The 16,942-nt window shown below is 43.5% G+C and overlaps 1 protein-coding gene across 15 annotated transcripts in view; it reads right to left on the bottom strand.

The window, feature by feature from the left end:
- Nucleotides 1–16,942, bottom strand: part of DEPDC5 (DEP domain containing 5) — a 40,850-nt gene that overhangs the window by 9,463 nt on the left and 14,445 nt on the right. For 4 of the 15 annotated variants that reach the window (XR_001861362.1, XM_017732222.1, XM_017732224.1 and 1 more), the window contains exons 22-38: nucleotides 16,099–16,302; nucleotides 15,469–15,604; nucleotides 15,005–15,102; nucleotides 13,641–13,721; nucleotides 13,023–13,088; nucleotides 11,519–11,702; nucleotides 10,268–10,428; nucleotides 9,763–9,880; nucleotides 9,421–9,588; nucleotides 8,363–8,582; nucleotides 7,378–7,511; nucleotides 6,917–7,025; nucleotides 4,106–4,168; nucleotides 2,394–2,545; nucleotides 1,550–1,627; nucleotides 981–1,113; nucleotides 56–164 (exon numbers count right to left, since the gene is read on the bottom strand). Coding sequence is in view for 14 of the 15 variants with exons in the window: in XM_017732222.1 (XP_017587711.1) it covers nucleotides 56–164; nucleotides 981–1,113; nucleotides 1,550–1,627; nucleotides 2,394–2,545; nucleotides 4,106–4,168; nucleotides 6,917–7,025; nucleotides 7,378–7,511; nucleotides 8,363–8,582; nucleotides 9,421–9,588; nucleotides 9,763–9,880; nucleotides 10,268–10,428; nucleotides 11,519–11,702; nucleotides 13,023–13,088; nucleotides 13,641–13,721; nucleotides 15,005–15,102; nucleotides 15,469–15,604; nucleotides 16,099–16,302 (2,214 nt within the window). In the remaining variant the exon portion in view is untranslated. The other 11 variants (XM_017732223.1, XM_017732226.1, XM_017732225.1 and 8 more) reach the window with 11 other exon arrangements.

Genomic DNA, 16,942 nt, shown 5'->3' with positions numbered 1-16,942 from the left:
TCAGGAACAGCCTAGTAATTATGCAAAGGGAAAATCTTGTAATAACAATGCTGACCTCGGTCTGGTTCTTTGTCCACAACAATCTTGTAAAAATAAAAGCCATAAATAAAGGTTCGTAAAGCTTCTCCAGATGCATGGACAATAAGCTGCTCTTCTAGCATTTTCTGAACAAGAAAAGAGAGAACAGAGCAAACATGATAAAAAAGAAATCACACTTCCAGTTACATAAAAAGGTTTTTAGAGAACATCTTTTTCTTGACATCTTTTTGTCCAGGTATGTGCCTAACAAGAATACCAGCAAAGTTATCTCGATACTCAGTAAACGTAACAATTTCTTATCTCCCTGAGAGATTGTGTTTGACCTTTCCACAGATGTCTGTCTTCCTCCCATACCCTGCTCTGGTTTTATAAATGGATTTATAGAAGGTAAGAGTTTGGAAACATTCTAAGTTTTCTGTTAATTGATATGAGATCCCAGCAGAGTAATGAACTCCAGAACATTTCCAACTTTCTGCCCCTGACATAGTTCAATATAGAAAAATCCCTTGATGAATACAAGCAGTGTTCCTCCATAAAGTGTGTCTGCTTCAGCAACCATAACAGAAAGGTCATATGCTGGTTTTAGTACCACTTCATTAACTAATTACTAGAAAGGAAAACCAAATCACTGCCTAGTGCCTCAATTCCAATACAAGGCAGAGTACTCGGTAAGTACCAGCTAATTGGAGGCTATAAACAGAACCATCATCATGTAAGCAGAAAAAAATACATATTACTACTGAAGAATATGTTGCTGTTTTGTGATAGGGAATCCAAAAAATGCCATCATTACCTCATATTCTGTTGAGCTTTCAATATTCATCCATAAGAGGATTTTAATAAGTAACAGAAATTATTGCTACGCTTTGCTCTAAAACTTTGCATTCTTCACAGAGTGAGGCATTTCTGGCCCTCCACATGCCCCTGGATAGTTTCCTTACCTGCATTATGTCAATGGCCATGGCCTGGGTTTGCACCCCTTCCACATTATTCACCAGCCAGTGCACAACTTCTGCACTGATGAAGCAGTACGGGGAGAGCCCCTTCTGTTCAGAGAGCAGCTGGATCCCTGTGCTGAATCACAGCAAGTCACACGTGTTAATGCAGGCTGATTGAGAGCTCTTTTAAGTAACAAAGACAAAAATCACTGCTGGGTGAAAGAAAAAAAGCGGGGGGGAGGATAAAATACAGGACAAGAAATGCATAAGGCCCCTGGAGTGATGTATCATTGGCTTTTGGTAACAAGATGAAGAGTTGTCATTGACAGCACTTTAGTGACTTACTGGGAATTCTTGATTTGACAAGGTTCTGGGACTCTAATAATTGAAGTCTTTGCTCATACCTCAATTTCTATACAATTCCTTATTGGAGAGTCTGGAACTGAATCACAAAAGGAAGTTTAAAACTCTTCAACAGCTGACATGAGGCTCTCCTTTGAGTGACTCCACTTCTCATGTCCTCTTACAAAACATCTCATCAAATGTTAAGCACATTTATATTAAAAACTTACGTGGGGTGTTTCATGGCTTCAAGAATCTCTACCAAAGTGGAGGAGGAAGTCAGAGCACTTGTTGAACACTGCTGAGAGCTGGACAGTAAACGCAAGCACGTTCAAAAATCAAGGAAGCTGCCAGATTTGTTCAAATATGTACATTTAGGAAAACTGGTCTCTCTTCTCAAGAATGACTTTGCCACATTTATTTCCTTTTTCATCTCAAGAAGGACATCTAAAAGCATCAGATGTGCACTTCCCCCCTGAGGTCACCAGGACATTGCTATATGGACCCAATGCACACTGTGTCACATACAGCTGTACTCAGGAGCAACTGAGAGCAAACATTTTGAAGTTGGCTAATTTTTTTTTTTACTCTAATATACAACCACAGGAAACAGGTGCTAATAAAGTTTGTTTTCAATATTGCTTCCTTCCCGGTGTCTCACTTCCAGGTTAGAACCTCTTGGATTTCATCAACCTACTTGATCCAAGTAGACCTGCAGGGCCCCCCCCCCCTTGCCAAAACAGACTGAAGATGTCAATTCAAAGCCTGGTTTCCTACTAGCAGATTTCAGAAATGGTATTTCTTCATTTCTTCAGGAATGAAGCCCTTCTTGTGGTGGAGAAATCAGGCCTTGTGTTCATTTAATTCTGGAAAACCGGGTTGCAGGGCTTATTTTACTACCACTCTCTCTGCACATGGAAATGCTGCAGTACGCTCTTGTGACAAGTGCCTGCTCGTGCCGACAGGCACAGCACAGCCTGTTCCCAGGTTCCTGTTTAAGTGCCCATTCCCTGACACCAGAAAGGGGCTGTAACTGAACAGCTCTGCAGTACAGCACTGCTGTGCCTTTCCTACCTGCCCTCTGCGGCACCAGCTGTGTTGTATCCCAGGTCTGCAACATTCTGGGTGCTTCCCAGGGCCTGGGTGCTGCCCCTGTCAGGGACCTGCCCCATGGTTATCAACATGTTGCCATCTGAGGTTGCAGGAACTGATTGATCGATAGAGACCTGTGAGGAGTAAATACAGCAACATCTCTATGAAATGCATAATGTAATCCATTTCCCATCTTCTCCCCTCCCTACATGATCTGTGTCTCACCCCAAGTTAGTCAGCAACAAGCAATACTCTAAGGAAGCACAAGCATATGCAGAAGGGATAAATTCAGTCTTATTTTGTCATCACTACAGAGCTCCTGACAAACAACAAATTCAGACCCAAATAAAGATGAGGATCACCAACCTAGCAACAACTGTGTTGAGAGAACTACTGGCAAACCAGCAACACCAGTCCAAGCCTGACATTTTCAACCCAAGTGAATAATTATGATTATAGGCACACAATAGACAGAACAGGACACTTAATCATCATGGTAAACATTTAGCAAATATAGTTTCAAGTCTAACTCTCAAAAATATGCAAATGTATCACATGAATTCAAGTTTCATAATGCTCAAAAAAATCAGCTCATCTTCCCTCCTTTCTCAGGGCAGTATGAGAAGGCTGGTTGGCACCCACCCACACCTGTCACCAAGACAACAGGAACACTTTCCTCCTGCAGGAACACTCACACTATTCTAATGGTAGACTGAATAGTTCACAAAATTAACATAAAATCATTTCAGAAAGAGCATGAATGCTGAAGGATTCAGCTAAGTACAGGCTGTAATTGCCATCTGTCATTAACACGTATGGTTTAGTAAAGGCACATTATATAAAAGCTGGAGAGGTGGGGGAGAGAACACGAATGGCAGAGTAACTCTAACTCAAGCTGGTGTAAATATGGGGGCTGCTCTGCAGTGATGAATCCACAGCACATACACAGCTAGAAATCACAAAGCTGGTAGCTTGACTTAGGTCTGAGAGCCAAGAGTCCTTTATTTATGCCATTTCTCACATCCCAAAAATCTCTAATGGCAGAGGTCCCTTTTTGGGCAGCCAAAACCAGCAGATGCTCCAGGGTCAACTCTACAGTGCCCACAGCCAGCAAAAGCCACTCTCCCTCCTCAGGGCTCACTTCAACTGGCAGCATTTTCTATGGGCACACTGTATTACTGCTAATTCCTAACTGGTGTTAAGTGGACTAACAACTTCGGTCACAATGACTCTTTTAAACCAAGATGATACTAATATTCTCAGCCTCAGTTGTTTAGGAGTCCAAGTACACAATTTGATTTGGATATCTCCAGAGTCACCTGTCAATCAAATACCACAGAAGAAATTTAGCCAAGAATCAGACAAGTGAGCTGTTGCCATTTTGTTCAGTGAGGGAAGATGGAAAACAAGCACTTACTGAAAAACAAAAAGAGCAGCTTTAGTAGTTTACAACACAGTACTGCAAAGGACAGTGAGACAGGGCACATGAACATCCAAAATGCAGCACAAGCACTGAATGGTGGAAAAAAAATGATTGCATCTGCCCCTTTGTCCTGCCAATGCTGTGCATCCCACTCTCAATGAGAGCATGTGGAAACTAATACAGGTTCCCAGCGTGGCAAGCTCAGGACACAAATGCTGTCCATCACCTCAATCCAAAAGCCAGAGATGACAACAACCCATTCAAAACTAACCTGTGAGTAGAAGGCTGAAGCTGTGCGTGGGCTGCGAACAAAATCCATAAAGAAGCCCCCATCCTGAAGGCATCAGAGGAAGTAGGCCCATTAATGGCAACAGCAACAGGAACAAGGAGTTGAAGAAAAGCAAATACAAGGTTGTGCAAGTATGAAATGACCAGAGATAAAGTATGAGGAGAATGCAAATCCCAGACCCAGAAGGTCAGATGCAGCAGAATGCACAGCATCAGGAATTACTCACACACATATCCTTACTTTCTCTCTCTGTAACAAGACATTGCTCTTCCTTGGCACAGATGCTTTCCCAAAATTTTTAAACCCACATTGATCAGAAGCCAATTGAAACTGCAGCTTTCCCTCCATACTTCAAAGGAGAAAGTCTTGAGCTCTGAAGTATGGGGGCTTCCATCCCAAATAGAAAACTGAAATACAGAAACCACAGGTGTAATGACAAATATCCAAAGAAGGACAGGGGTTTTCTTCTAATCTGTTAGACATTCAAATGTTAAAGAGGGAGAGGCAAAGGAGCTCTTTTCAGGAAGTGCACTCTTCCTCTTAAATGCAGGTCTGGTACGGTGCAAAGGAAAGGGAAGAAAAACTCTTCACAAAGATCCTTCCAACACTGTGTTTAATACTTCATGCACAATTAAAGAGATACTGCCTGTGCTATGTTCCTGCCTACTTACAAACCCCAGTGAATTTATCCCCAGCTGCTACTCAAAGACGCGTCAAGATTTTCTTATCATATAAGACAATGCAGTGGAAGTCATCTAGATTTTCATTCCTTATTTGCAATTCCTTATTCTGTTCCCTCAGCAAAATATTTTTGTCGTGGCTGCAGTTAAGATGCTGCTTACCTTGGTATGTACATATAAAACATTTTCTGGAAAGAATCAATGCCAGGGTTACGTGACTGGCAATTTACACATAGCAGAGGCAGAGCCAAGCACCCTGGATCCATGAGGGCAAAGACTTTCCAAAGAGATCATGGATCAAGCAAACTCACGGGGTTAAAACCACACTGTGTTGCCCAGTAACTGGCTAAAGTGACTTGTCAATTCTACTCTGAAATGAAGTAAAGTGAAGCCAATGGCTCAGTTTTGGTCTGGAGTAACTCCAGCACTGAGGAGCATGCTAGAAAAGCACTTGCTCCCTTGGCTGCTGGCAGAGCTCACAGCTGTGACAATTTGTCAGTTCTCTGGCTTCAAGTGTGTGGAAAGTCAGACTTCCCTGTGCTGGGGAGCCCTGCAGGGGCTGTGACACGAGGCACACACTTGCTGCTGTTCCCAAGTGAGCACAATGCTGCCTGTCCACTGACATCTTTCCAACAGGCATGAGCCATCAATTAGGAGATTCCAGCTGCTTATGTCCCAGTCTCTGTGTGTAAATATTTACAGAAGTGTTTACTGCTGCAGCATGAAAGGCCTTCAATTGATAACACACTCTTCCAGAGTCTCCAGTCAGCCTTCCAGAGAGGCTTTTGAACATTACTTTCAACATTACTCAAGATGGCATTTTCTGGTAGCACAAAGTCTGCCAATTTGGTCCCAGCACACCCCTATGCCACTGCTAGGGAAGCCCACTCTGCCTTTTTCCCCCTTTGCCACACAGAAGAACTGGACACAACATTCTTTCCTCCTGCATTTCACACAGAATTTTTATCAGTTTTACTGGTAGAAAGGGACATTTAAGATTTCTGTATTTAAAGAGGGAAGCTGATTTTTCAAAATGGTATTAGAGGAGAATGCAAAGCCTGAATTATGATATGGAAGTTTGCAAACACACCTCAAGTCAGTTTGAGCACCTACTGTTTCCAGGTCTAGCACATCCTGCTCCAGATTCTCATCTGTGTTCTCCAAACACTAACACTATGAGTAAGTGTCTAGTACAGAGATGATCACAGTTACTCTATCACTTCAACTTTCAATATCTGGGTCTCCAGGATAACACAATACTTGTTCCTGGTGGTGGCACAAAACAGTGGACATAGAAACATTAGATGCTAAGAGAAAAATGCTGCAAGAAGTGGTTGATAGTGGTGAATCTGAGAACTTTTTCTTTTCAGTATTTGAACTGTTGAGCCCAAAGACAGGTCATATTTAAATCCTCTATTTTTATTCAGTTCCTTGTTACTTCTGTTGGAAGACCTTCATGCCAGAGCACAGAAAAATAATCGAATATTTCTGGGTGGACTTGGAGGCAGAGTTCCTGCTCTCCTGGCTCTCACAGGACAGTTGACAGAAAGGCTGAGGGATAGCACAGTCTTTTCTTTAAGTGTCTGAAGAGAGCTCCAGGAAGACCACTTTCTCCAGCCTGGAGTCCAGCCAGTGAAGGAATAACATCTAAATCACTTCTCAGGAATACATCCCCTCCTCTAAATGGAGGCAAAAGACTCAAGTTCCTGCTGTTAAAATTCCACTCAGTGTTCACACAGTCACAATCTAGAGGCTGATTTTCTCTCCAAGACAGCCTGCACACAGATCCAGGCAGCACTGTACTGCTACATCTGACAGTCAAGCCATGACTGAAATGAAATGTGCTACCAGCAAAGGAACTGCACTAATTAGCAAACAGCACTTAGATCAGCAAAACACCGAAATGGCATCCCAGGGATTCCATATCATTGTCACACTTCCAGAATTTAATTCCTCTGCCCTTGCACACAAAGGCCAGTACAGGATCAGCTCTTACTGGATTAGAGAGTAAGATGTGGTATGAGGTAGCCAAGTGCTCAGAGAAATAATCTTTGGTTATTGGAAGAATTTTTATGTAGAAATAGCAGCTAAAGAAAGACTAGGAAGTCTTTACCTTCCGAGGGCTGTCCATATAGGTGGGTGTGATAGCAATGTTCCCACTCTCCGAAGGCTGCCCAGAGCTCTTCCCAGAAAGCATTGCTGCTTGCTGCTCCCCCAGTGTCCTAAAAAAAAAAAAACAAGGAAGGAATACAGAGTTTATTCAAACATACTTTGTGTCAGCTTCCCCCCCAAAGGCAACTGTTGCAGAGGGGTACTGCTGTATATTCATATATTTGCTTTCCCACACACTGAGGGACAGATCCAACATTCCCTAAGTACCTTTTACCCCCCACAAACAACATGGACCCTTGAACTCAGTTTTATTATGCACGTGTAATACTAACTTAGCATTAAAAATATTATTCTCCTATGTATGTAACACGAGACAAAGTTCCCCAAATGTGCTTTAGCCAGCCCAGGTGCAATATGTAGGAAGGATGTTCTAGGCTCTTCGCACAGCCTGTTGAGACTCACTTCTGACTGGCTTCCATGTGCAGCAGAGCTGAGAGTGCTGAGGTTCCTTTTTTCCCAATGGGAGGCCCAGACTGCTCCAGAGAGTGAGTGGAAATTGGACCAGCAATCTGCAAGCCTTTCATGGCAGACCCTTTCTAACAAAGAAAAAATGGAAGCACAGACTTAGTCAAGCTAGGCTTAACTAGTAAGCAAGAATACAACACCTCATGTCAGTGGGGGTTTATTGAGTACATTTTAAAAAGGGAGGCAAACTATTGGCTCCACAGGAAGTGGAATAGCCTAGTGTCTTGTGTGGATGCTATTCTGAAAATAAAATGTTTGTTATCCTGGAAAAGGTGAATTTGCTTTGAAGTAAATTACCCCATTTAGTGCGTGAACGGGAAGAGAATTTAATACACGAGCCAGTTTCTCTTCAGCCTCTTGAAACTACTGTTTACCAAAAAATTCACCCTTATGGTTCTCTTTTCGCAATCCCTCTCCTGAATCTGCAGCACAGAACCAACCCACGTTAACCCAGAAGTGACCAGCTTAACTACCTCAGACCCCTTTGATCAACTGTCTGCATCACAAGGCAGAGAGGTGTATGCAGGCTAAGCCCACCTGAAGCACAAAGCAGAGCACACCTGCAAAGAGGAGGCATCAGGCTCCTGGGTAAGAAAAGACCGGCCAAGGTATAAAACAGACCATTGCCAGCCTAAGATATGGCTCTGCTGCGCAGAAAAGCCTGGCTTGTCCCGGAGCAAGAACTGGCTGCAGTCACAGCAGCACAGGATGCTCATCCCGGGTAAATTTCCTCAAAGCTGTTAACAAGCCCCCACCGCTTGAAAGCTGACACAGCACACGGGTCAGCACTGGCCTTTAGGGATGGATTACACGGACACAGGCACACGTGCCCCAGCCTGCCTGGGAGGGACTCAGGTCTCCCTGCTAACGCTTCATAAGCAGCTCAGGTCACACCTAGCCTCAGCGAGGGCTGGGGACTCACTCGGATCATTCGATCGGAGCGGTGGCGGCGGCGGATGCGGTTCAAGCCCTCCACGAAGCGGATGAAGCCATCGAGGAGCTGCCACTCCTCCTCGTCGGAGCGGGGCTTGTCGCCGTACACGTCGCAGTGCGCCTCCCCCTCCATGATGCGCTTGGTGGCGCTGATGCAGGCGGGCAGCAGCAGGAACCGCGTCCTCCAGAACTTCAGGGACTCGATAAGGCTGCAGGAATGTGGAAGACAGGACAGAGTTCAGCCGTTTCCTGGGAAGGATTTTCCAGAATCTAAAGTACAAATCTACCTGCTGCACGTTTCAGTGAGTGCAGCGACCACCCTGCTGCTACCCCTGAGTCAGAACAAGCACGTGTGCAAAGGAATGGCCAGCAATTTGAATATCACTGGCAACAAGGCTATCCTCAGAGTAATTGTCACACAGATATGCTTTCTTTTCTGTAAAAGATAGGCCCCAAAGGCTTTTTCTCTAAAAACATGCAAGCAAAAAGGATTTTTCAAGGTGCACATTAGCGTAGGAGGTATTTTGACTGAGACCTGAAAAGAAAACATGATAAAGACTGGTTGTGTGGAGAGAAGATATCAAAAAAGCTATTGATACTAGTGGAGATATTCCACATTTCTGGTAAGCACTTGCTCCACAGCTTAGGAGTAGGACTGCAGTCAAGCCCAGTACTCAAGCAAACCTACAAAGCTCCAAAATAAATCAAAGTTTTGAGTCAGATCCAGAAATCAGTAAGAAGCCAAGAAAAGCATATGCGTGGTACAAAATGCCATCTTATTTCTTTGCATTTTTAGGAGAGAAAAAAACAAGTCCATGCTGAATTTTGTGATCAAGAGTCTGTATCAAAGGTCAGATAATGCACCAGCAACAGAGAGCAAGGTTCCTACAAGGCAACAGCTGCTGGAAGCTGACAGTGAAAGCAGGCCAGATATTCTCCCTGGAGTACTGAGCATTTGTGGGTTGAACTTGGTGACGAAATTTTAGGTCAAAAAGGAAAAGAGGCAATTAGGACACAGAACAGTCTGGATGGAAAAGGAGCTCTCACCTGAAATCCTCTGAGCCAGCAGAGCAGATATACTGATCCAAGTAATTCCACTTGTACTCTTCTAGTCTCTCATGGGAAAATTCTACCCAGCAAGAGACAAATTCAGAGTCAGAGTGTGAGGGGCACAAGCTGTAGGTGTAGTTTATCTGAGCAGATTCATATGGATACCTGAAAGATCAAACACAAGCATTAACCTCAGTATTATTGATACTGATGCTTCTCTTTCTTCTCCTAAAAAGAAAGAAGGTTCTAGAGTGTGTTCTTTCAAGCAAGCACAGAGAGCTGGAAAAGAATGTTCATCTGAACACTGACAGCAAACTGCTCAACCAGAGAGATACTTACTTTGGCAGGTACCGAGTCACAGTAATTATTTTGTCTTTTAAGGTGACTTTGTGGAAAGTACGGCCCATACTCAGCCAGTACTGATCCTCTTCCTCAGGTCTATTTCTCGACACAAGACCTAGTTGTAAAAAGCAAAACCCTTTCACTTACTGCAGTACTCAGAACTTTATCAACACACTGTGCATATAGAAAGGGACTCCAGAACTGGAGTCCAGAAGTGGGCTTCTGAACTCAGGACAAGCTAAAAATCCATCTTTCAGGCCACACTTTTAGGGAACAGTTGCACAATGAGTCTTTTGCTCTTACAGTTAAGATTTGCTGATATCAGAAGCAAAGAAGAGCACTTGGGATTCACATACCACCCATTTAGAACTTCCCTAGGCAGAATCACCAGAGAACAGTCAACATAAAGTGTTGAAGAACGGGTGGATGTGCCTAATTCGAGGTTACTGGGACTGGCAGAAGGAAAGACAAAGGCCTGACTTGTCAAGCCCAAGTCACTCACCTCGACTGTAGAGGGGACTGCTGCTGAGCGGGGGTGGCACGGCTGGGGCCGGTTTCTGTGGTTTGGATTGCACAATAATTTGATAGCCTTGCATGAGACGCTGACAAATAAACTCCTCAAATACCTGCTGGGCTGTCATCTGCACTCCTTCCTCATCCCTCCTGGACACAAAGGTTAAGCAGACTAGAATAAGGAAGCTGACCACATACCTATTCTTAGCTCTGCTCCGGGCCCTGAAGCCCTCTGCCTGGGAACACCTGTTTGTGGGAGCAGGAAGGAAAATGGGCACTTTTTGAGACAGGGTGATTAATTGTCTGGCAATATTTACTGCTGCCTTTGAAAGCAGTTTGACAACTAGTAACAAATTTGCCTGCAACAGTTGTGAAACAATAAATTTCCCAAAGATGGCTTTTTCAGCACTTTGCAGGCAGCCTCAGTACAGCTTGTACATGTTCAGGAGAGCTCAGAATGCCAGTGGGCAGCAATGCTCCAGCCTCTCCCACAGTGGGAAGTGGAGAGCAGAGAGGTTGTGGCATCTTATTACAACTCCTGCTCTGAACTTTGCCTTCCTACTGACATTTTTTTCAGGTGTTTCTTCATTAATCTTGTTACTTCCTATGTATTTCAATCACCCTGATTAATATTTTTGTTTTGTTCCCATAAAGCAGCAACACGAACAGGTCTTTTGATGTCTTACAAGTTATGGAAAGTCTGAAAAATGTTTAAGATAATGAGATTGCTTCAGTAAAAAAAACCAAACTAACCCTATTAAAGAATAGTTACCAGAGACCTCTAAGACAAGCAGAGAAGTTCTATTTGTCCAATTAACACTGTTTTCAAACAAGATTCTTTAAACTAAATATCCTTTAGAGCGAGGATAAGCATCTTAAACACTGTGTGTCCACATGCTTTGCTCATTTAGTGTTTCCAGAACACTAGAATGTAGATTAACTACTAGAAAGCATATTAAAAGAGATGATAGCTTGAGGTTGAATATTTTGATTGAAACACAACAGAAAAGAGACATAAAAATTTGTATGCAAACAATTTCTAACATAAAATCTACAGAGTGCACCATACTGTCTGACGGGAACATCAGAAAAGGTGCAAAGCTATCACTGGAAAAAAGAAAAATATAAGTATTCTGCTGCTCTGCTAGCAACCTATCATTCACTTGTACAGACTGCAGCGATCCTCTTCCATCACCTGCTCCTTAAGCACAGGACTGTACAGAGAAGGTGCTGGCCAAACCTGTCAATGTCAGCCTCTGGGAGCAGGTCATAGCAACCCTCCGTGTAATCGTTCTGCAGGCTCTGGCGGTCGGGGAAGTAATCCGTGGTGAGAGGGAGACAGGCCGGAGTAGTGAGGGATTTCCAGTCCACTCCAACTGTACAACAGAAGCCTGGCACTACGGGGGGAGCAGACAGCATCAGAACTGCCTCGTTGTGTCATGGGGGGCACACAAGGAGGGCATATGTCGTCACCCATGGAAAAACAGGGTGCACAGAAGGATGAAAGAAGTGCATGAAGAGGAGAGTTAGAAAGAATGAGAGACAAAAAACAGAGTTGGCATAAAGTCAACAGGGACAAAAAGGGGAGTGGAATGGGAAGGGAAAAAGAAAATAGGACGGGAAGAAGGGAGGGAGAGAAAGAGACAGAGTTTGTTAAACAGTGCAGTGCACATGCTGATTCAAACCCATCATGCAAAAGGCATTCAAAGTTAATACATTTAATTTCCTCTTGATTGAAAGCTAGAGCTGACATAGCCACTGCTCTTCCAAAATTACAGCAAGTCAGGTGCAGTTACTGATTATTAATAAACAGATCAACATTCCAAGTCTGAACAAGAAAATCAGACCAGTTTTGCGTCCTAGACAACTGCAGAAGGAGCTGGAGAGGAGAGAAAGAATGACAGACCAGCCTCTTTCTGGAATAGTACAACAGCAGAAAAGGGAGTATTTCCACAGTTATAAAAACAGAAGATATATCCAGAGGGGTGGGAAGACCAGAAAAATAGTAACTTGGAAAGCAATCTTTTCCCACACCCTTTCCTAGAGTTATGCTCCAGTTTTAAGATTACAGGGATGTAAAACTAGACATTAAAAAGGAAAAGCTAACTAGATTATACCAAATCATCAGCTCACCACTACATTACATTCTGACCCAATTCAAACAATCCATATCACCCACTGATTCTTAACTTCTTGTCATAGAGATCCTACAGCTAGAAATTTATTTTGCTATAAAAACATTAACACCAATGGCAGGAACACTGCGCAAGAAAGTAATACAGGACAGACTGCTATAAAGAAAAAGCTTTCTTAAGCAGTGACACACTTATTTTGCAAGGAAGTGAGGGCAGATATTTCTCAGTAAACGGTACCAAATTCAGAAACTGACTGTACTAATTCTAATTCTACAAGCTGGTACCAAACAAACTTTTCATACTGAGAGACAGATACCAGCTCAGCAGCTTTAGCTTTCTGCGTAATAGTGTCTGGTAAGGGAAGTATTTCAGATGTAACAAAACAAACAGCTTCACATGTTCTTAAGAGCTATGGAACTGCAATCACAGTGAGACAGTACAGGGAGATCCTGCAAATTACTGCAGGCCAAAATAAACCACTGCCAAAAGCCAAGGAGGCTCCTCAGTTTCTTGCCCACCACCTCCTCATGCCTCTATATATGTACATGCCCTTTCCCTCCCCATCTTCCCACCTATGCAAACTCTCTTCCAAACCTTCCTTCTGCTTACTTGGATCTGGAGAATTAGAGACAGCATCTTCCAAGGCATCCTTGTTCTGAGTTTTGAGATTCACCCCTACAAGAAAGAAATATGTGTTTTATTTTAACCAATTATGCACTTCTCTCAAATTTCAAATAAAAATAAATCAAAAGCATGATGATGTTTTAAGATACAGAATTTCTCTGCATGGAAAATCTCTGGGTTCTGCACAGCAGAAAGAAACACTAAGCCAATTAATGAGGAAAAATACATCTTGGATCAAATTTGAACATCACACTAGAAGTGTTCAATAGCTAAAGCCCAAGCAAAACCCTCCTCCCAAAATGGTGAAACATCTTGAAAAATAGATGCTATAAGCTCCTATAAACAACTGGTGTAGCACATGAGAGAAAAAGAGCTGCCAAGGAGGCAAGAAAAACTGCTGCCTTCAAAGCCATTTATCAAAATAAAAACTTCAGTAAGCTTCCAAATATTTAAAAGGAACTATTTTTCAAAACTAGCTTAGGTAGATTTACCCAGGAATTTGGCAGCAACATCGTAGCTGTTCCCTTGTAAAAGAAAGGGTGGATATCTACTACATGATGATGCCAGTAACGCGTACAGGAGCTGGCTCTAAGCGGCATTCACCTTTGACCAGCTCCTCCTGCCATCTGCCATCCAGACCGGGAATTGCAACAGGATTTACTCGCTCTGAGCTACCACCTCCATCTGCGGGGCAATAGCGACAACATCCTGAACCCCAAGGGAAATAGATGGGATCATTTTTCACTCTGAAGCCCGCGTTGCACCAAACCATGCTGCAGGCAGCAGAGGAGAACCAGACTCAAGAAATCGTACTTTTGGAAATTCAGAAAAACAAGCCCCCCCTCCCAACTGCTTCATTTCGTAGGTGACTCAAACCATAAGGGAGAGCCCTCAGTCCAATCACTGAGTCCCAGTGCGGCCCCTATAGATAGCTGAGGGTCTACAGACACAAATTCTGTAAAATGCAAGTATGTTTATTGCCAGGATTTGCTCTACAGTGTGCAAACTGCACCCAGCTGAAATGCAGTTTAGCAGTTGCAAAACCAGAGCCTATCTCGAAGCCAGAAAATACTAAAAATGTAAAGCAAGAAAATTAAATGTATTCAGACGAAATTCACAGAAGGAAGCAACAGAAAACAATTTTAAATGTGACTATGTGAATACAAGATGAGGCACAAGAAAATTAAGTCTGCTAACTTCTTCAAGGCTCTACAAGGCATAAGTGAAAACAAAATTGTTTTAATCCAGTGTAATTCAGAAGGGCAAATTTATTCTTAAAAAAATCTTTAAATTGGTTTTGAGAAAAGAACATAAATCTTGAATGCTGTAGTCCAAAAGTTCAATTTTTTTCCATGTGCCCAGCTAAAATGTATGTTCACAAAAGCAGAGGGTAGGTCACAAAAAAACCAGACAACACAGCAGATGCTTAACATGGCATGCTGTTCCATTTACAGGGCTCAAAAGAAATGTTGAGAATTTCCACTAATTCAGGTGTCTAGGTAAGTTAAGGAAGATAGAGCTAATCTTCAACTGAAAGTACAGACGTGTCTTCTCTCTAAAGGGTAACAGCTTAAGGCAACCCCACCTAGAAAAAAAAAGGGATCTGAACACCAGGGCGTATTTAGTTATTTTTTGAGTCTCGACATCACTGCTTTGTTATTATGGAACTCAGTAACTGCCTGAGAGCTTATTTTAAGAAAACAGTGAGCATCTTTCTATAGTAAACCTTGTAAGACAAACCTAGAGAAGTAGACACCTTGAACAAAAACAAACTAAAACCAACAAAGCAACCCAAAGAACTACCATATACCAAAAAGTCCAAGTAGGAGCACTAACAGATCACCGTTTTCCCACTCTTAATTCTTCCTGCTTTGCAGTGCCTGTCCAGCCACGTGCCTCGAGTCCTGCCTTGATGCCCCAGGGCCGCCAAGGCCAGCACTCTCCCGGCCCCGCCTCTGCCCCGTTACCTGCACCGGGGCCGGCCCCCAGCCCGTTCCCGTACTCCTCTGCTCCGCCGAAGCTCAGGAAGGAGCTACTGTCCCCTGGATGCCGAGAGCTGACATGCCTGCAGTGAAACAAACCAGCCTGTTTTGTATAACCCTCCTCACTCGTGCCATTCCCTGCTTTTAGCAAATATAACAACAAGACCTCAGCCCCTCTGCCTCAGCTGAGCCCGGGCTGGAACCAAGCTCATCCCTCACTGATGTTGGCAGAGATGGAATGGCACAAGGGCAGCACAGAGAAGGGTGTAACAGCATTCCACATCTGTCCATACTGTTTGTTCTTTGCCTCCACCAATAACCAAATTGCAGGACAGCAAAGAACCAGCTACTCGTGTCCTCTCAGGAGAGAAATAAAGCTTAGCTGGCTATTTACAGATCTGATTTCATGGTTTATAAACCCAACATTCAAGACTGAGCAAATGGCTCACCTGCCAGTTGCCTCATGGTAAGCCAGCTCCAGCAGCTCCGCAGATGAATGCGTCAAATCCTGCTGCCCACTGCCCTGCATTTCTGCCATATTCTGGCGGGTTTGATGATGGATCTGGATAGCTTCTCCTGAGGGACCTACACAGTTGCAATTGGATCACTGATCACCACATCTGCACTGACTCCTCAGTTGCTTGTACCCTTCTTTTGCCAACAGAATAGGCACTGACATTAAGAAAGCATGTTTACAAGATCTTCAAAGCCTTTAACCTCTGCCATCTCCTCTGAAGCAAGTAAAGCAGAATATTTTTAAAAACATTTTGGAGGGCCTACTTACAAGGCATTAAACAATTATGTGAACAATTCATCATCAGAAAATCTACCCAAATTGTAGTTACAATTCCCTTCAACAGCCTCCATCTACTGTAAGATTGTTCTGTACCTGATCCTGCTCATTTGCAAATAGAGGTGGTATTTTCCAAAAGAGAATTGATCAGGCCTGTACACTCATTTCAGCCTCTGGTAGTGTGCAGAGAACTTTAATGCACCAGAGCTCCTACTGGCTCTCTTCTTGTGCTAATCTTGGACAAGGACAAAGTAGCAGCAGCCAAATGTGCTGTGAGGCAGCTCACCCACAGGGAAGGTGTGCATCCAGCGCCTGCGGTTCGACGTCAGCTTCATGGGCATGCGGGACGGGGCGAAGGGGTTGATGAGTGCACGCTGGGGTGCGTATCCCCCCGGGCGGATGTGCAGCATGGACTCAGCACTGCCCACATGGAACCTCCCCGGAGCGCTGGAGTCACGCTGCTGCGACTCCAGCGTGTTCTCAAGAAAATCTAGAAAACACCACAAAGTCAGCATGAGATCGTACAGGAGCCAAGCACAAGAGAATTGACTGCTCAAGGATATAAAGATTGCCCAGGATAAGTGGAAATAAGGAGACCTAAGAAATAAGCAGGCAGAGAAGCTGAAAGCAATTCCTATCCAGCCTGAAAATTACAATGTAAACAAGAACCCAGACAAGAAAAGGTAATATTCCATCTGCCATTACAGCACTGCTGTAAACTTCTACTAAATTAATCCATAAAGAAACCACTTGCTAAGCCATTTATGAAGAATTACTCGGACCTTTGAGAATTCCTGAGAAATCAAAAGACTGACATAACAGAAACTTCAGGATGAGTACCAAAGACATGGCAGAAGCCACAGCTGAGCCTTGTACACATGCCTTTTCTGTAACACTCAGATCTGAGCACTGAAATCAGGGATTAGTCCCAGAAGACATGGTACCTGATCTCCACAAGACACCGGTTAGTTGTCACTATTCAGTGTAGAACAGAAGTTATTCAGAAACAGGAGAGAAAAATATACCAGATGGATAAGTAGTAATTACAGTGCCCAACAACTGAAAATCCTAGAGAAGGAAGGGCCTCATTTACCATTCTATACTGTCAAATGCAACATATGAAAAACCTC

Source organism: Corvus brachyrhynchos, unplaced genomic scaffold (assembly GCF_000691975.1).
Source record: "Corvus brachyrhynchos isolate BGI_N302 unplaced genomic scaffold, ASM69197v1 scaffold864, whole genome shotgun sequence".
In the NCBI taxonomy this organism is placed as follows: Eukaryota; Metazoa; Chordata; class Aves; order Passeriformes; family Corvidae; genus Corvus; species Corvus brachyrhynchos.
Note: the sequence above shows the minus strand (reverse complement) of the source record. Positions and strands in the feature narration are given on the sequence as shown.